Source organism: Ips typographus, linkage group LG13 (genome assembly GCF_016097725.1).
Source record: "Ips typographus isolate SLU linkage group LG13, UJ_Ityp_2.0, whole genome shotgun sequence".
Lineage (NCBI taxonomy): Eukaryota > Metazoa > Arthropoda > Insecta > Coleoptera > Curculionidae > Ips > Ips typographus.
Genome location: NC_138434.1, coordinates 1,159,995 through 1,180,128, shown reverse-complemented (window position 1 = coordinate 1,180,128; position 20,134 = coordinate 1,159,995). Strand labels below are relative to the sequence as shown.

The window sequence follows — 20,134 nt, the reverse complement described above, 5'->3', positions numbered from 1 at the left end:
ACACCAACAAATCCTCCAAAAATTTTATTATCAATTTGTAGAAAAAATAATACAAATTATAGAAAATATTAATAATTTAGTTAAAAGTAAAGAAATAACAAACTAAAAAAACCTATAGCAACGTACAGTGATGAATAAATAAAATTTAGTTATTAAACATTTGGATAACAATAAATTAAAAATTTAGAATTAAAAAACACAATGGACGCTAAAGATCACATTATAAACATCTCTGATTGAGTATTAACTTATATTTTCACTTACAGCTTAACACAAAGTAATGGAAAAGTAGAGCAAATCAACATAATGAATATTAGGAATGTTTTTAGGATATGAAATATTGCAAATAGAAATCTCGTTTCTTATTGCCGAGGTTGGTTAACATCGGGTGTAAATAGTGCAACAAAGTCCTACATTACCACATCTATTACCTAAACGTCAATTTGCTATTTAGTTTTTTTTTTGTAATTTTTCAGACCACCTCTACTGAATACAGCCATTAATATTACCATTAGTTAACATTACATAATAAAAAATCTATTTCCTAACGTTTTTATTTTTTTTTAAAGTATATATCACTATTAAGGTTCGATTCGATTGGGAGGGTTGCGCAAAATAATACCGTAAAAATTAAGTACTCAAGTGGCTCCAATACTTGACAATTTTTTTTGTAAATACTATGGGTAAATTAAAAACAGTCTAGTATTACCCCATCTGACGGAATAATGCAGCACTAAAACAATTTCCACCCTAATGTACAGTTTACACTAAACATTAAATGCACCCTGCAGTTTGCCGGATATCGACAAAATCGTTAAATTTCCAGCTCTTTTGGCATCATCTATTGTGACACAAAAGCACCTAAATTAGTAGTTTCAAATGTCAAAATGCGTTAACCTGATTCATGTTGGCGTCTTTGGCGCCCAAATCGCTAAAATTCGTTTTTGGGGGCTCCGTAGGTGACACCGGCGCTATGTTTATTCTCAGAGAGGGATCGTCGAATTTACTGTCTTCATCGGTGCTGTCAATTGAGGAGGAACGAGCTGATTGGAGGCGCGTTCCTGTCGCTCCGTTTGTCACTGAACGACGTTCTAAACGAATTACCTAAAACGGTAAGTTTAATTGGTTTTACTAATTGTTTAGTTAAGTTACTAGAAACTAAATCACAAATATGGGTTGCAATATGTTTGAACTGCAGTAAGAACCAAAAGATAGGCCAGACATTAGGTTTTTTTTTCAATACACTTCTATACCTTCAAAGAACCATTTATCCTGAATTCAATTCACTAGAAAAAACAGTGTAACTACAGAAAACTCACGTGCAAAGCTAAGAAACTGTATACACACTTTGTTTGGTTCTCGTGATGGGTAGGCAACACATCTTTCTTGATCGTGTAACTGTGGTTGCCTATCCAGAAACTCACACTACGCATGGTTAAACCTAGATATAGCAAAAATCAAAGCAAAATGCAATGACGTCACAATGTCCTCTAAAATCATAACAGGCGGTTAGGGCTTTATTACTTTGTTACGTCATACTGTTTCACTTTGATTTCTAAACATATCACATGATCTCGTATGATTTGATTGTTTGAAATTCATTATTCACCCAATTAACGACTGTGACATTAAACATGCACATGCATTGGCAAAAGCACACAATCTTCGATTATACAAACACGATTGAAGGCGGATTACTAACCTAACCGAGCCATTTCCAAGGCTCGATTTCCGGACTAGTGATTGGCGTTGGAAACTAAATAAACGGTTTCGTTAAGAGTTTGTTAGTCGAACAGAGGCTCACTGAATTTGACTTGAATTGAGTGTCAGGTGTCAAGTAGTTTCCACTGACAATCACATAATAGCAAAATTATTTAAAACTCCAGACACTCACGTCAAATTAATCCAGCAATTTGTGACTGTAAACGTGTTAGCTGTGATCAAGTAAATTAGTTTTATATACAAAATTTACACTTGTTATTATTGAAATTTGCTAGCGTAAAAGCAACGTGGTTTCAAAATATACAGTGAGAAGCTTTTGCTTACCTCGGCCTGAAGATCGGCAACTTTATCTTGCAACTCCCTGACTCGGTCGCTGTCATCGACTGAATGGATTCGTAGCTCTCCTTCTGTCGCTATTTCTTGACTCTACAAAAACGATCCAATAATAACCGATTTCATTTCAGTTTGTCTCTTGTCTAACCTTCAATTCGAGTTGACTGATTTTTTGGGTCAGTTCGGCGACCGCTTGAGTTTTCTCCGCGTCACTGATACGCGCCTTCATCAATTCGTCCTTCATTTTGCTCTCCAGGTCCGAATAACGTCGCTGTTCTTCCAGGAGACGCGAAGCGGCTTCCCGGTCGCGTTGTTCTGCCGTTTCTAAAGCTTCGCGTTGCTTTTTGATTTCCTCGTCTTGTCTTCGAAGCTGATTGGTGCTCACTTGCACTTGAGTCTCCAGTTCCATTACCTGATTTCAGATTGTATCAAACAGTAGTTCATTTAACGAGATGTACGGAGTTATTGATTCAGTTTAGACCACTACGACTTTAAGCTTACCACTACCACTTTTATGGTGCAAACAACGTGATTGTGACGTCAGGATGACGTAGTTTGACAATTATTGTCGAATTACGTCATTGTGACGTCACATTCTGTTTGCTCCATAAAGCCTTAAAACGAACAAGCGACACACATTTCAACACTTTTGTGGCTCATTAAGTAAATCACGCCTGTTTGTTCGAGACGAAAAGATTATCAGTAGCATTTAGAGATCTTCAACACTTTCAAAATAGTTCTAGAGGCTTCTGGCAATTTAAAACCATTCTTGGAAGGTTTAAGATACTTGTAGAGCCCTCTGACAATTTCAAAATAACCCAAAAACCCCTGTCACTTTTTAGAAAGTTCTCAGTAACATTTAAAAAACTGTGATACTTTCCAAATAGCCAAACAGTTCTGGGAAGGTTTAAAACACTTGTAGAAGTCTCTGGTACTTTATAGAAAGTTGTCAGTAGCATTCAGAGACCTGTGGCATTTCCAAAATGGCTCCAGAGGCTTCTGGCAATTTAAAACAATTTTTGGAAGGTTTAACATACTTGCAGAAGGCTCTGACAATTTCTAGAGAACTCTGGCACTTTCAAAATGGTTTTAGAGGCCTCTGGCAATTTAAAATAATTCCAGGAAGGTTTAAAACACTTGTAAAAGCCTCTGGTACTTTTTAGAAGGTTCTCAGTAGCATTTAGAGACTTTTGACACTTTTAAACTGACTCTAGAGGCTTCTGGTAATTTAAAACAATGCTTGGAAGATTTAAGATACTTGTACTGACAATTTCTAGAAGGTTTGAAGTAGTATCTAGACAGGCAGTTTAAAACCCTTGTAGAAGGCCCTGGCACTTTTTAGTTGCCACAGCATTTTTGAGACACCCTGTATAATTACAGCATGTTTTTGAGACACCAAGTGTAAGTTTCGTTCGTTTTGACACTTTATGGAGCAACCAGAGTGTGACATCACAATGACGTAGTTTAACAAAACCGTAACTGAACCAACTGTCAAATTACGTCATCCTGACGTCACATTCGCGTTGTTTGCACCCTAAAGGGTAAAAACATATTTATATTATTACTTTTAGTCTTAACTCCTTCACTTCGGTAAGGGTTTCCATCTCCCTGATTCTGGTTGTCATGAGCTCTTCCTCCAACTTTTGAATGTCGTTGTTCCGGTTACCGAACAGGAGCTTCTTGGGCGTGCTCAGTGGATCGCTGGAAACGGTCGGTTCCGGCTTCGACTTGTGTTCCTTGACAAATGAAAAAAATCCCGTTCTTTGGATTGGTTAGGCAAAAACCGAAAAACTGTACTTGTAAATGTCGCTGCCACTGGTTGCTCAGCTCGGACACTCGCTGTCTGAGATCTTTTAGTGACAGATTGGCCTCGGCCTCGCGCAATTTAACGGCTATCAGTTCTTCCTGAAGATGTGCGACACTGTTGTCCGGTGTGGTTTCTCTTAGTGTTTTTTTATCCTGTTTAGAGTGGGATTTTAGTAAATGTTTGTAAGAAAAGGCACAGCGGACTTACTTCCTCAAGTTCGTGAATTCGAGACCTTAGATCGCGAATAAGAGCGTCGTTTTCAGCCTCTCGTAACCTAACCTTAACCAACTCTTCTTGAAGGCACTCAATCATTTCTTCCCTCTGTTGGAGCTGTTCTTGTTTCAAAGTGATTTCCTCTATAGAGGATTGCCTAGACGAGTGCTGTAATAGAATTGTTTGGGATTATTTCGGTCACACAATTTGTGACATTTAAACTGACCGTTTCTTCCATCATAAGGGATAACGAGCGTATTTTCTCGTTGGCTAGCGCCAACTGATGCGTAGTCTCCAAATGGGTGTATCTAAGGACCTCCAGTTCTCGTTGCACTACAAAAGTGGTTTCTTCTTCTTCAGCTCTGCTGACTTGACCTCGCACTAAACGATCCGCCAGAGCTTTGCTTTCTTCTTCCAACATTTCGCACCGATGACGTAGTTGTTTGTTTTCAGTACGCAATCGCTGGATTTTCGGAATTTAGCTTCGCAACTTACGGTTAAGGTAACTTACTTTCAACTCGGTCATTTCTTCCTGCTCTTTACTCTTGATCACGTGGTATTCCTTTTCGAGTTTTTTCATCTTTTTGGCGTTATACTTCATGCTGTACGCCATCTGCAGGAGACCTTCCGGATCCGCTTCCGCTTTGGCTGGTAATTCTTTTTGGAAATACTATAGTTCAAATTGTTGTTAGTGCTTATTGTTTTGTATACGTTTAGTAGATTAATACCTTCAGCATTCCCTCCATATCGAGCGACATTAAATCGTCTTTGCCCAAAATGAGCATAGACAGTGCCACCTTGAAAATTATTTCCATTCCTTCGGACAGGAAAACGTCCATAATTCGGCACGCCAATGGTAAACTGAGGGCGGTGGTGAACAACGTTAAAAACCAGCTCGAGGCGTACATCGATGTGTGGAAGTTTTGCGATTGGAAATGCTGATTCAGGTCCGGTAACAGTTCGGCCACTAAATTTTCTAGTTGAAACATGCACACTCCCAATTCCGCCATGCTTGGTTTGAACATGTCTCGCATACGGTAGTCCTGCATTATTTTGACTAAAACGGCAAAGGCTTCTTCTTCCGGCATCTAAAAAAACAAAATTGCACATTTCATTCAGCTGACTTATTAAGATTCTTGTTTTAGGAAGATCCTTACTCACCGTAGGACCATCTTTCAATGTGGAAAGCGGCTTGATAAAAAAAAAATCGAAAACTTAATTTAGAATTCTTCTTTACTACCCAAAAATGGCGTCCAAATTGAATTTAGGCTTATTATTACCTAATTGCTAATTGTTACTTACCTGCATGAGTAGTAGGCCTACAATAAATCCAGATCCTTGACAGTAACCAACCTCACGATCGTGTAGGGAGTAGGCTTTGATAACGTTAAACAGAGATTCTTGTCCCAGTCCATCCTTTTCCTTGAAGAAGTCGTGTTCTGGATAGGTTCGAGCTATGTCACGTCTTATGACTTTTTCGCATGGTGATTTGGTCTGTGATTACTTCTATCAATGACGTAGCGTGGCATTTTTTTGATACAAACCTTTATATACTCGGCGTACAGTTTCTTTTCTGGGGCTTCAGCAGCCGAACACAACAACTGCCAAACAATAGCCCGGAAGTGTAAAGGTATTCCTCTGCGCACCAGTTCGCGAATCTGCGCGTTCTGTTTCTTCCACTGATCTTCCCAATTGCTCACGATGTGACTCCATTTAGCCCACAGTTCTTCCCCTTCGTCCAAACGATCCGCGGTGGAACTAGTCCCTGAAAAGTCAAATCTCTTATTGCATTTGAATGGAAGTTTCAGTAATCCCATTTTGTTCCTAACTTGTCTTCAAAACTGTTTTGTGCGTAATAAGTTTCTACCTGAACTTGAAAAGGGTCGTTGGGAAGGGCGCAAATCACGGTACTCACCCAAAGGCACGTAAAAGACCGAATTTCCAACGATTCGTTCATAAACAATGTCACCCATTAATTTCCTATTAACCCGCAACCTATCCGATTCAATTACTATTACAACAATTCCCAAGCCAACATACTGAATAACCGCGACTTGATAGGCGTTAGGTTAGGATGTTTTTACCATAAATTACCTAATAAACGCAGGTAGTATGGGTATTTTTATCAGAGACAAGACGATAAACATACACGCCTGATTGCTAATAATACTGACGAATGTCTTATCTATGCATTTACACATACTCAATGAGTTTTTTGTGTGTTACTGATTGAATCAAACTGCTCCCATTTGTGTAGTATAAATAGAGTTGGCAGTCAAATTAGTGCGTGGTCTGTCATCTTTATGTTTTATTAAAATCGGTTTAAGTACTGAAAACACAAAATAAATTGTGTCACAAGTAACAGTTTATGCCAATAGACTACAACAAAGGTGTAAATTCTACATTTATGACCTTTTGTAGTGCAAACAACGTGAACGTGACGTCTCGATGACATAATTTGACAGTTGGTTAATGGATTGTTTTGTGAAACTACGTCATTGTGACGTCACATTTTGTTTGCTCCATAAAGCCTTAAAGCGAACGAGCTAAACTCACTTCAACTGTTTCGTGACCTCTGACCATTTTTGGATTGTTCTCAGGAGCATTTAGAGGTATCTGCCACTGTCAAAATAGGCCTAGAAGCTTCTGACAATTTAAAACACTTGTAGGAGGCTCTGGAACTTTTTAGAAGGTTGTCAGTGACATTTAGAGACTTAGAAAGTTGTAGAGGACTCTCTGGTACTTTTTAAAAAGTTCTCAATAGCATTTAGAGGCCTCTGACAATTTAAAACACTTGTAGAAGGCTCTGGAACCTATCAGAAAGTTCTTAGTAGCATTTAGAGGTTTTTGGCACAGTCAAAACAGTCCTAGAGGTCTCGGTACTTTTGAGAAGGTTGTCACTGGCAATCAGACACCTGTGGCATTTTCAAAATGGCTCTAGAGGCCTCTGGCAATTTAAAACAGTAAAACAAAAGGCCTTGGCACTTTTTAGAAAGAAGATTGAATAGCAGTCATTGAACAGAGTTTAAGTTTTGGTTTGACACATAATTTTTAAGACACCCTGTATAATTAAACTTAGCTTGTAATGGGGTGCTCTAATTCAATCAATAATTCTGTGCTTGAGTTTTAAGATAACGCAAGGAGACGCAAACGAGCTGAAATTAGTGTAGGCTTCGTTCGTTTACGACACTTTATGGAGCAACCAAAGTGTGACATCACAATGACGTAGTTTGACAAAACCGTAACTTAACCAACTGTCAAATTACGTCATCCTGACGTCACATTCGCGTTGTTTGCACCATAAAGGGTGTCTTCTCTAAAAGTCAACAAGGCGTTAATAACACAGGACAGTCATATTGAAGTTCTGAGTGTGATTTTCTTTGTACTATTCAACATTCACAGTCTAACCATCATCATCTTAGATTCTGTACACCTACATAATATTTAGAGTTTGAGTTTTGACTGGACAGTCCGTAAACATGTTGCTGAAACGCCATCTTTGTAATTATGAAAAACCTCGATAACCCAAAAACTTCCGTTAATTTTTAAACAATTTCCAGAAATTCCACTCACCTACATCCACTGTCATCATGCTCTCATTGAACACACGTCACCACTATATAAGTTCTCGAATTATTAATTTTCTTTTTTTTCTCCAACTACAAACATTACAACACGACGTTGGATATGAACTGCGCTGATTACAGTTATCAGGTGTTATTGTCCCTTATCATTTAACCGCGGTTAAATGTTTTGTTAGGTTTCGATTACCCGTAATAGGGCAACAAAATGAAAACCTTGCAAAATGTGTAACATTAGATGCGCGAAATTCATAATAAACGTGCTTAATTTGCGTTTCACTGAATGTGAGCTTGTTGACGGAAAACCTATTAGTTTAGTCAACATCCTTGAAAATCGTTGTTTTCATTTTAAGTCTAATACCTTGACAATTTGGTGGATGAGCTTTTTGGACTACTAACCTGAAGTTAGTGACACTTGACTGGTATCTGATCCTTTCCTCGAATGGCCGGAAGCTCCGCTCAAAGAGCCAAGAGACTTGGCGTCCGCCTCAATGAGGCGGTTTGCCGCCTCCAGTTTGGCCAGCAACTCCAACTCGTGGGGCGGAACGGGCACTGGGGGTGACTGTTGTTGCGGGGGCGGACTGTCAGCTTCAGGTCTCATGGCTTCGGGCGGCATTGCCGCAAATTGGCGTCCATCGGGCGGCTCGCCCGCCGATAGACAATTGAGCGAGTAGCTGGTGGTATCTTCTAGTGCAACACTGAAACAAACCAGTCAACTGTTTGAATCTCAAAAATTAAAACTTACTCTATATCTTCAATGTTTGTGGACAAAATATCAAAAGGTCCTAGCATGGCTAAAGAATAACTAAAATCGGACTGATGCATTAAAATTAGTTATCAACACTGATTTAGTTATTCCAGCAATTTATTAGCATATCTTTGCAAATTGATTGATAATACAACGTTTTAGGTACAAAAAACGTGGTAAGTTATCCTGCCGCTATTAATCTAATAAAACTTACTATAACACCAGGCAAACCCAAACAAAAATAATATCAAAAAATGTATAGAAAGCTATTTTAACTTTGTAGTCCATAAAGTATGTTTTATGTTTACGTTGCCCTAAAACAACACCGTTAACTATTGGTAATTTCAGTGAAACTTTATACTGTGAACAATAAAAGTTAAATTATATCCCGTTTCCGTTTTCAAATTGCGCAAATATGACGGAATAATAATATCCCGAATGAGGGTTATAATGGGATACTTGACATGGATTAGGAGAAAATGTGGAACCTAATCAAAAAGTCACAAAATTGGTTTAGGTACTGAAAAATCAAATAAAACTGTAATAAAGTCACAAATTTAAACAGTTCACGCCATTACAAGCTTCATTTTTAGTTTTAGAAACTTTTATGGTGCAAACAACGTGAACGTGACGTCACGATGACGTAATTTGACAGTTGGTTAAGGGACGGTTTTGTTAAATGGCGTCATTGTGACGTCACACTTTGTTTGCACCCTAAAGCCTTAAAACGAACAAGCTAAACTCATTTGTGGCCCTGATCAAAAAGCAGTGGCAAAAGGTGGTTTTTAACAGGCGGGCTGAGCGTTCGCTTTTCTAGATTTTCCGCACGCACAAATAAACCGTAAAGAAACTTTTAAGGCAACCATAAATCAACGTATGACATTTCATATTTCCATATAGTCCGGGCAATGTGTGCCCCCTTTGAATATTGAATTGTTTTGGACGCAAATCGCATTTGAAAGGAAACAAAAAAGATACCGTCCGGGTACTAGATCATATTCACAATGTGTGCATAATCACGTGATTTTTGGATCAGAAAAATGTCCAACAATGTTGTCACATTGATTTTTTTAATTCTGTGGGCGTATTAACGGTAACTTTAACGCTTTTTTTTTGGTGAAAAGGCAAAAATTAGGCCAAACCTTACATTTTATTTACGATTTCATTTCAGCCTCGCTGCCAGGTTTCCCGACCAAAATTAAATAATAAAACGTGAAATGGCGACACCGCATACGACTTTAGGGCTGGTTTATTGATGTGGAACACTCGTAACTTCTCCACCAAACGAAATCATTCTTAGGACGTATGTCTGTGTTGGGAAAACTATATTTCAAAATAAGTTTGAAGGTTTGGCTAATCTATCATTTCACCCTTGTTTAGGGTGTTATCTGGCACGTCTAGTTTCCACACAAATTAGGGATATTAATCAAAACAGATGTTTGATGGTAACTCTACAAGGTTAACTCTTAGTTTAACCATACAAAACTAAAATATTGGAACAGCATTCGGAACAAAAGAGATAATAGACTTTTCCAAGTTAAGCCTGAGGGAATACGAAACTCCCAGACCGGAAAAGTAATACCTTAAAAGGGGGAAAAAGAACCGCAAGCGGAATTTGATATTTTCTTAACTTTTTGGTGGTTAAGCTGTGCAACTTGTCAGGTATTAAACTAAATCGGCCTATATTTGGGTATAACTGGGCAAAGGAAAGACATAAATTTCCCTACACAAAGCCCCTCTAATTTAGGCAACACATTTATCAGTGTTGTAGGAATTATTATAAAAGCCCAGTTTTGAGGGAAGTTTGCTCAACGCTTAACCGAACATATAATCCGGTTTAATTAAACAGGATAACCAGAACGGAGATCTAGTGAGACCAAATTCAATCTGACAACACTGTCACATTTAAGGACCAATCAGGTTGTTTTGGATCATCACGTGTGACCAAATTTGGAAGCGCAGATATTTTTAAAGAATATTCACAGACAAGTCGAGAAACCGGTGCATTATAAATATCCAGATTTCGTAAACCAGGAAATCAGTGTGCATTCAGAGTTTTTGTAAAATTGAACTGTCCCATATCAAACGGATCCACACTGCTTTATTAAGGGGGACGTTTATACCGTTCGTAAATCAGTAAACCCTGCCTTTAGTCGGAAAAAATCCCATTGAAAGGGTCATAAACTTCACAAACCTTTACGGAATAGCGGCATACGCGTCGTTTAAATCCCCTAAAAAGAGGGAAAAACCCGGAATTCTGCCCGTAAAACTATTCAAACTCTGTTAGAGCTTTGATTTGGAATAACAGAAGCCCTGACAGGTTGATTACTTGTAAACATTCACCACAAATTCAGTTTTTAAGTTAGAAACTTCATTTTTTTTACACAACATAGCCCAAAGTGTCTAGAACGTGACAGTTTCAACAAAACTAACGAAAAGGTTATGTACTAATAAATAATTTCATTACCAGATTTACATCCGTTAATAAGTCTGTCAGTGTCAAACTAATAATAGCCTCTGGCAAATTAAAATGGCTTCCAGAGACATCTGGCAGGTTTAAAACAATCTTAAAAGAATTTAGAAGCTTTCTAGCAATTCAAGATGGCTTCTAGAGGCCTCTGGCAACTCAAAATGTCTTCTAGAACCTTCTGGCAGCTTCAAAACACTTTTAAAAGGGTTCAGAAGGCTCTGGCAACTTAAAATGGCTTCCAGAGACATCTGGCAGGTTTAAAACAATCTTAAAAGAATTTAGAAGCTTTCTAGCAATTCAAGATGGCTTCTAGAGGCCTCTGGCAACTCAAAATGTCTTCTAGAGCATCCTAAATATTGTAGAAGTTAATGTCACCCAGACTTACCGTTTTCTACCTCTCCTCGAATACCAATATCTTGTGGATACGAATTTTTGCAGTACCATGCTGGGTTGTCAACGGCGATTACATTTTTCCAATCGGTCCCGGCCGATTTGAATAAATTTCCCGGGAAAATTCAATTTCTGCGGTGAACGTCGGACCGAAAAGACACGGTTTACAAAAGGGAACAGAAGGTTCGATAATTTAAAAAGTCAATGAGACGAGAACAGCTCTAAAATCGAGGGATAGACCGTCGATAATGTGTTGTACACCAAAATCATCTTTTTGCAAACAAAATACGTTGAAATGCCTTTAAATTGCCTTGAGATACATCAAAATGCCTTTAAATTATTTAAACTGCCTCAGGATACCTTCAAAATGTTTACAAATTTGTGGCATTCTTAAATTTAGTTATAAGTCCCCCTGGTAGTAAGATAATGACAAATCTTGATGAAATACACCATTGAAATTATTTTTTTATGGTCACGTGACCGTTTTTAGGTTAGGTTAGATGACAGCGTGAAGGTTTTTCCAAATTCTTGACACTTCATTTGACGTTTTTGTGCCGAAAGATTAAAATTGACTTTCTAAGGTCAGGTGACAGTTTTTCCAAATTTTGACAAACAAGCAAAATCGAAAGAATTACGTCACGTGACTTGACAGCTCAATTTTTAAGCTTGCAACACTGTCCAAGCCAACTGACAGCTGTCAAAAAACAGTCGCGTGACCTTAAAAATGTACGTTGAAGAATTATTTGTAATCGTCAATGTATTTCTTAAAATATCGCAAAATTTCCTTTATTTAGCTCAAAATTCCAATGAAAATATCACAAAACATTTTGAAATATTCAGACAATGCCTCAAAATACTTGAAAGTGCCTCGTAATACCTCGAATTACCTCCGAGGGTGTACACCAAAATACCTCGGCAATCTACCCCTCCGCTAAAATCTTTTAAATTTAATTTTGCAACGCCTTTGTAGAATCGGCAACACTGTTTTATTATTGACATTCGACTTTACTTAGATCACACACAGTCACGTGTCTGCTTTGTTTTCCCTTATTGCAACTCTAAGTGATTTAGGACAGAGACCTATAGAAACGTACAATTTCAGTGAGAAATTGCTCATTCAGGAAAAACTTTTTTTTTCCAATTTTCCTCTCGTATTATACAAAGTTCCCGGGATTTGTATTCGGCAAAACGTAATTTTCCTACGGATCCACTTTAAAGTTTCAAGGGATAAACCGGCAAAAAGTTTTAAACGCTTTGTTGGACAATGCGAAACATGTAGGAATTGCCTAATCATTTAAAGGAAAACATTTATAGCTCTATGGAGTTAATATTGACAATTGACAGCTAGTGGTCATGGAAATTTCAATCCAGTGATTGGTCAAAAAAGAGCAGTTTTCAACTTTTTCTGACCAATCGAACACACGTGACATCCCTATCCCTACAACACCGGACGTAAGCATAATTGAATATTTAAACCGTCCCCAAATAAAACAAACTATATACAAAAAGTACAGCTTAATTTCTGACAAACAACGGCTACCTTCCCACACGATGAATAATTTCGTTTTGTGAACTGTTATTTGCACGTGTGAACTAAACCGAGTGAATTGCCTCGTTCCTCAGATAAAAGTGGCAACGCTGCGTCTGCACTGTCAAGCGTCACAATTTTGACTTTGACGTTGCCTAAAAAAAATGGCTTCCACTTGGAACACAACTTTACCAAAATTGTTAGTACAATTTGGTCGAGCACAACTACGACATTGCAGTCAAGACTGTAAACCGGCCCCCAAAACCGTTGAACTCGAAACTGCCGAAGATGTCAGAAAGCGGATAGTACAAAACTGCAAAATTGTTATAAGAGGACAGGAGAATTGCAGCTTAATCAATGGAAGACCTGTTGAGATCACCTGCACCAGGACAGTTAGGATTTATCAACCACCTAAAAACGCCCAACAACAAGGTAACATTCAAAAGTAGTAAAACCAAGTGTAATATAACAAATTTCAGGAACAATGAACTTGGGCCATTGGCTCATCGACTTTGACACAAAAGAACGTTGGGAGAACCCCTTAATGGGGTGGTGTTCGTCAGGCGACCCAATGTCCAATTTGAAGCTGCGATTCTCCACAAAAGAAGAGGCCATTACATTCTGTCACGGCAACAACTTGTCCTATTGGGTGCAGCAGAGCAAGACGCGCAAAAAATTCAAAGTGAAAAGTTACGCCCTTAATTATCATTACCAGAAACGAAGCAGAGTATCCACAAAATGAAAATGTACCTAATAGCCTTCTTTGTAATGATTCAATAAAGATATGCACCCAGAGAGTAGGTTTGGCAATTGAAATATACACTAAAATAGGTCAGTCCCCTAAACCCTGTTCAATTAAGTTAATTAATAGTATAATTCAAAATGGGACCTAAAAGGTGCGTGATATAGGGACGGTCTCATGATTTAGTACTACATTAATAAATTTCAAAAATCAATAAAATTTGCACAATAATTTCCTGAATCTCTAGGCAATGTTGTCAGGTTATCAACTCATAATTTTCTTGACAATTGGTGAATGAGTTTTAGTGGAGTTTTTTTTTGTAAGTATGATAAGAAACGTTAATAACCTAAAATCGATTTGTGCCCACGCATGGTCGCCTAATAAACCCAGACAAACGCCCAGGCAGTGAATGCGACCTTGCAAGACGTTGGTTGCAAAATCTCCCATTTAGTGCCGCTATATTAGGCAACTTGAATGAATTGAGATTGTTTATAGTGTCACCACTTCCTTGACTGTGTTAGTAGCCAAGTAATTTGAATAAAAGCTTACTTACTGTACTAGTTTAGCTTTTCCTAAGCCTGGTCTTGTGTTTCAACAAAAATCCAATCCTACAGTCAGTTTAAGGTCCTACAAACTTCACTACATTAGCCCAGATACCTAATTAACCAAAAACCACTACCTTAAGATGAATGAACTGGTCCTAAACTGATTTGAGGGTATTAAGGACATTTTGATGGGTCAGCAGGGCTTCAAATCTCCAAAAACACCTGTTAATTAAACGGCGGCCATCTTGACTCAACAACCCCTAATAAGCCAGTTTTTTCTAAACTCATGCAGGGGAATATTACACAACTGAAATTAAATCCAAAAAAAAATTACAGGAAATGATTTGGTTACTGAAAAATGTGGCAAAAACAAACCGAAAAATAAAAAATTACGCTTAACCCTACTTTTATAACAACATGTCAACTGTCAATTAAATCGAAATAAAAGAGGGAGTGACTAAAACCACTTTAACGTGACTTTAACAGGTAACTCATGGAAGTGTCTACGGTCACTTGTCATGTACGGATTTTTTTTTCAAAGAGCTTTTTCTGCCCAAGGACAGCTCAGACTGTGTTATTTTGCGCCTGATCTGTCACATTCAAACCTCAACTTAGCTTCGACTGTCGGGAAAACAGTTATTAATGGTGTAAGCCAAGTTGAGTTGAGTTAGTGTGACAGATAATATGGAAAACGTCACAATCAAAACAAAATTGCCTATAAATAAAAAACAGTGTTGCCAACTGTTTTTGTTCATTTGTGATGGTAAATTAAATATGGCAGATATTTAGTTTTGACAAGTTTCACATCAGTGACAACATTTTTTGAGACACCCTGTGTATAAGTGACGTTTCATTTATTAAAAAGTTTGTGTTACCAATGTCGATCAAAAACTTTGCGATCCGAAGCACCAGGTCGGACGAACACGTCGACCCACCCGTCACGAAACTCCCGGAGTCCTTCTGGATACCGTACGGGACCCGCAGGAAACGACGACTCATTGGTGGCGGTGCAAAAAGGCTCGTATCCCGGTGCACGTCGGCAAAATTCGGCCTTTCGGCACAGCTTCCGACAGGATCCGATCGATACGGGGGTGACGGTTTTCGCGGAATGAAGCAATTATCGCCCCCACCCCAATCCACCCACACGTCACGAAAAATGTCCTGGACAATGGGGGTGTTATTGGTTTGACCGACCGTGCAATATCAATTACGGAAACGCTTTCATGAGATATTGGATACCCTCTCTAGGAAAGTAGGTTATCACTGTCAAACGCTGGAAACTGTCATTTTACGCATACGTACTCGATTATGTAAAGTTTGTCACGTGACTAGTGAAATGAACCAACTCATTAAAAAATCGTGGGTTATCTAAGGCAAATGGTGCAAGGAATTGGACCATTTCCATAATGCATGAAGTTACTTCCACTATTACAGATCAAAAACGTGTTTATCCAATAAATTTTTCGTAATACGCCATCGGACATTTATATCGGGTACGGTAAAGTGCGATGTTACCGTTATATGGGACGATGTTTTCTAGGAAATAGCTCCCCAGTATATTGACTTGGAAGCAATAAGGGTGACTTCATTTACTCTGGGACGTTTAGACAGGGAAATACTTGTAGAATGTTTTGCATTGCAACGTTAGTAATCTAAAAACTTACCTGGTATATCAATGTGTCATTACTGGAAGGACCAATCTAAAAAAAACAATAGAAACCATAAATTAATTTTTTTCAGCTTCACAATTCAAATATTTGATAAAATAGTGCCGTACATTAATTAGAAATATCGACTATACGATACACGAACCCAAATGATTGATGTTGTTCCAGAACATCCCTGGAATCGTGATTTATAAAGCCTTCGAGGAGAAAACCCACCCAAAAGGAAACTCGATAAAATAATTGATTGCAAACAAAAGACAAGTTATTTGCAAACACTCAGAAACCGATAACAAAAAAGGCCTTTTTACCAGGAAAGGGCCCTTCAAATTGGTTGCTGATTCAAATCCAAAAATCCCCCATCAATCAGTGTATTAAGTAATAATGTCAAATCTATTTTGATTTCAATTAGTTTCAAATAAAGCGACCCCTATCTGGGTCTATCTGCAGACATTCAGAATCACTTTAATCCGATCATTAGGGGGCTAATTTTAGACTAAATATGCCGTAGTAAGTTACGAATCGGTAAATATTGCTGCCAAGTTAAATAAATACAATTGCAGCATCTCAACTGTCATGGCGTAACGTCTTTTTACTCTAATGACAGTGACATTTGGAAACTACACCCTAACCCCACTAATTAAGAACGCCTCTCTGACATTCGACAAGATTATCCCATCAAACTGATGAAAAAGCGTGCCGTTTTAAAGGAAACTAATAAAGTTCCATCTAATATTCTTGCTACGTCCCGCTTTGGCGTAATATTAAATTAGCTAGAATTTGCAATTCATGTCCGAATTAATGAACTAATTTAACGGCCAAAACGGTCCAAGAGGAAATTTTTAAGTATCTCCATTTAGCTCGTAAAAAACGTCAATTTAGTTGTTAAGCTTGCACTGTAAAAGCAATTACGCATTCCGAAGAAGGTATGGAAACTGTAATTAAAGTGAACTGCTGCTACACCTTTCGCTTCTTTATAATTAGATCGAGGAAAGTGTAGGGATAAGTCGAGCAGAAGCCACTTAAACCGATTGATGAAGGTATTTTTAGATGAGAAACATTTAAATCACAAATACTCACTGTGTTCGGTTGCAAGTGATCCGGATCACTTTACAAAAGTCTGGAGTGACAGATGACATTACATCTAGTTTGATGTCCAATCAAGGCCACCTTGGTATTATTAATCAAATATGTTAAGGTCAATTGACATATTAAGTCTGTTCGCAGAGGCAATTTTCTGACTGGTTTCCAACACAGAAAGTTTCATTGGTTGTATGGTCACGTGGAGATTCCCTCTGTGAACAGATCTATTATTCAAACTGGTTATAGGATACCAGAATGTTTCCCAGGGGTCCCCAAAATTAACTCCCACTATCTAATTTCCATTTTATCACCGGTATAAATTACTGCAACAAGTTAACACAGTGTGGAATAATGCAATCAATACGGTTGGATTTGAATTATTCCGATGGTACAGGGTGTCTCTGTATCTAAAAGTAATCTTTCTCTAATTTCTAGAACATTACTTTCAATCCAGTTTTTGCCGCCGCTAACGATAAATAAAGTTGAAAGTTGCGTGTTTTCTTACTGGAAAAAACATTTGTGGATCCCGACGGACTCGACCTGTTTCGTGGCCCCCCCGAAAGATGCTATTTTCCTTCTTCCTAAATGATTTCCACTGTATTATTAAGAGGCTAATCGGTAATTTAATGGCATCTTTCCAGAGATAAACTGTTAGCAGGTCTTAAACAACACCACTAACCCAGTTAGGTTGATCTTTAAGTTTACGGCTTATTGCTAGATTTGACCGGCCAAAAACAAATAAACCCTGTTTTGGGTCTGATTTATTACAGCTTTCTCTTCCATTAAGTAGTCACATTGGTGCCAGATCACGTCCCATTTTCAAATAAAACCTCACTGTAACTCTATACCTCTATGATACCAAAACCAGGACTGTCATCTGTCAAAACTAAACGACAATGACAGTTGACGAGTGTAGAGTGAAGTGGACCTAACCTAGTTTTTTCTGACAGTTTAGAAAATTTGATAAAGAAAAGTTATTTAGGGCTGAAATTGCCTTATTAAGGGGAGAAATCAGCCACCGTGAAACACTTTTAAGGAAGTGTGTAAGTAGTTCCATCTAAATGCTAATCTGGTACTGTCCCCCTGAAGAATAACAACTTTATCTCTGTCCTGACTACAGCAGGGATTGTAACGAATTATTTGTGGTTGTAGGTAATTTCAAAGTAATAACCGGTCAAAACCTCAAAATGAAATTACTAAAATTGATTGGGACCAAAATTAGGTTGGGTTAACCCTCCAGGGGTTACTGAACACATTCCTATTAAGCGCTTCCGCATAATTACTAACACAACTTGAATTACAGGTCTATTCCAACAATTTGGAAGTTCCAGAGACAAAAATTTATCGGAAAACCATTGGACTTCTTTCACAAATTACCAGCTTAGTTGCGGCATTAAATTAGTGTGGAATTGGAGACCCCTGCACTTTTTCACCCATGAATTTCCTTTTGTGTTGATTTAAAAGTATCCCCCGGGGCAAATTCGGATAAAACTTTAGCCAGTACCGGCATCGATCCCCGGTTATTTAATTACAAAGTTTGCTGAATCTTGAATCAACCGGAAAATGCGAAACCCGGCAACTCATCAACGATGCCCTGGCTTCATCATTAACTAACCTCTCTCTGGTTTGCTACAGCTAATTTACTACTGTAATTTAAGTTTTAACAACCACCACTGGTTTTCAGATTAAAATTCTAGGAAGCGGAGGTGGGATTGCAAAATGGAAAAAACAGCAAGCTGTCCCCCATGTTTGCCTTAATTCTCTGACCCAGATTTTAGGTACACATAATTAAGGTTAGAAAATACATGCAATTTTTTTTATTATTGTTAAAATTCCAGAAGAGAGAACAAAAATTAAAAACCATTGTCAGGACAAAGAGAAACTGAATACTTGAATACCAGAAGCACCCACAAAGTAATAAGTTTTAGAAAACTGGAAAAGCGAGGTAGTAAAATACAACATAGTGGCTCTCTCTCTGGGGTTGGGCCTGGTGCTTCAATATAAAAAGAGGATGCAACTCGTCCAGGGGCGTTGGAACGAGTACATTAACTTTGCATGATAGAGCTTAATAAATATTTAATTCTTTGTTAGCACTTGCGGAAGTGGAATGGAATGCACATTTTCCATGTAATTTTTCAGGGTTGGCCTGTATAACTGATTAAATGAGACGTCTCTGGATTGGTGCAATCTACTTGGTATTCCAGTCTAACTGGAAGATAAACCCCCTCAGGTCTTTATAAGTAAACATCTACAAATTGTTGTTTTTTTAGTGCAATGTTGCCAATTTAAGTATACCAATCAATAAATAGAATAAGAAAGCCTTAAATGTATATTTGGAGAAAGTTAGGTGTGAATCAGTAGTCCATGTTTACATTCGAATTTCAGTTCAACAACCTGTCTGACCTTGTGGGGTACACCCCCCCCCATTAAATAACCTTTTTTCAGATTACATTCAACTTCAATCATGCCCTAAACCTTGACAGGGGGCAAAGCAAATCAAGTTACTCCCTAACAAATGGGACTGAAACACCCTCCTTCTCACATGTCTCCCATATTATCTATAATCCCCAGTAATAATGCCAGTAATCCCCATGGGTAAAAGCACCCTTGATCTCCTAGTGTATTTCAAGCTATGCCATGTTAAATTTAGATAACTGATTGAATAATATTCTTGTACATGACTGTACTGATGGTGAGTCACACTTTTAATATGCAAACAAGGTAAACTGGGCAGCATCAAAAACTGTTTAAACTATTACCCATATAAGTATGAAAAAGTTGCAGAATTTCACTTTTAACTTTCAGTAAACTGTGTAAATTTCTCATTAATAATCTGTAGTATAAAATGCTTCAGATGTATGACCCACTTTCAACATATTTGAGATTGTATAGTAGTGTAGGTTCGCCCACTATTACAACCATATAAAAGAAATTTACCAATAATATTTAATTAAAGAAAAAAATTACCTTGAATTGGTTTGTTTATCGGAAGGGCCTTTCAGTTTCCCCCGCTAAAAGCTGGACACTGGAGAAAACAACCGCTCGTTTTAGAAAGTTTCTAGTTTGCGGGATTATTACACTCACAACTCAAATTAGACGCAAGCAAAACCCGAAAATACGGAAAAACACTAATTCCTTGTTGGAGGAGTAAAAAACGCGTCCCTTGCTAAAGAAAATCCCAACCGAACTGTCACTGTCAACCGCCCCCCCCCCAAACCCCAGCTGTTCTGTCATTGAGTATACACGTGTAATCTGGATGGATACAAGCTGCCATTGGTCGGTTAAAAAGCGAGCGGGACCTTTTCAAA

At 38.0% G+C, this 20,134-nt stretch overlaps 2 protein-coding genes and 1 long non-coding RNA gene across 15 annotated transcripts; 2 read left to right on the top strand and 1 right to left on the bottom strand.

Moving 5' to 3' along the window:
* Positions 1-11: 11 nt before the first annotated feature.
* Positions 12-20,031, bottom strand: Evi5 (ecotropic viral integration site 5). 10 transcript variants are annotated; one of them, XM_081991771.1, is made up of 17 exons: positions 19,794-20,031; positions 15,744-15,779; positions 14,214-14,386; positions 14,088-14,161; positions 8,056-8,354; positions 5,620-5,840; positions 5,378-5,569; positions 5,237-5,266; positions 4,804-5,163; positions 4,587-4,745; positions 4,302-4,538; positions 4,070-4,243; positions 3,853-4,014; positions 3,621-3,791; positions 2,204-2,467; positions 2,047-2,148; positions 12-1,104 (listed from the first exon to the last, which is right to left on the bottom strand). In XM_081991771.1, exons 5-17 carry the CDS (start codon positions 8,270-8,272, stop codon positions 883-885), a joined length of 2,511 nt encoding a protein of 836 aa, XP_081847897.1. In that variant the 5' UTR covers positions 8,273-8,354; positions 14,088-14,161; positions 14,214-14,386; positions 15,744-15,779; positions 19,794-20,031; the 3' UTR covers positions 12-882. The 10 variants fall into 10 exon arrangements, with proteins under 10 accessions (XP_081847897.1, XP_081847896.1, XP_081847898.1 ...); XM_081991770.1 differs by lacking the exons at positions 14,088-14,161; positions 14,214-14,386; XM_081991773.1 differs by lacking the exons at positions 14,088-14,161; positions 14,214-14,386; positions 15,744-15,779; positions 19,794-20,031 and adding exons at positions 1,703-1,756; positions 11,260-11,406 and having other exon boundaries at positions 967-1,104.
* Positions 12,886-13,587, top strand: LOC145737188 (NADH dehydrogenase [ubiquinone] iron-sulfur protein 4, mitochondrial-like). Its single transcript, XM_081991784.1, has 2 exons — positions 12,886-13,224; positions 13,272-13,587. The coding sequence occupies exons 1-2, from the start codon at positions 12,957-12,959 to the stop codon at positions 13,532-13,534; spliced, it is 531 nt and encodes a 176-aa protein (XP_081847910.1). The 5' UTR covers positions 12,886-12,956; the 3' UTR covers positions 13,535-13,587.
* On the top strand, positions 17,723-19,146 carry LOC145737191 (uncharacterized). Of its 4 annotated transcripts, XR_014180308.1 has the most exons (5): positions 17,804-17,869; positions 17,979-18,048; positions 18,130-18,450; positions 18,511-18,604; positions 18,665-19,146. It is a non-coding gene; the product is annotated as an uncharacterized LOC145737191 (long non-coding RNA). The 4 variants fall into 4 exon arrangements; XR_014180306.1 differs by lacking the exon at positions 17,979-18,048 and having other exon boundaries at positions 17,723-17,869; XR_014180307.1 differs by lacking the exon at positions 17,979-18,048 and having other exon boundaries at positions 17,754-17,974.
* Positions 20,032-20,134: the final 103 nt, after the last annotated feature.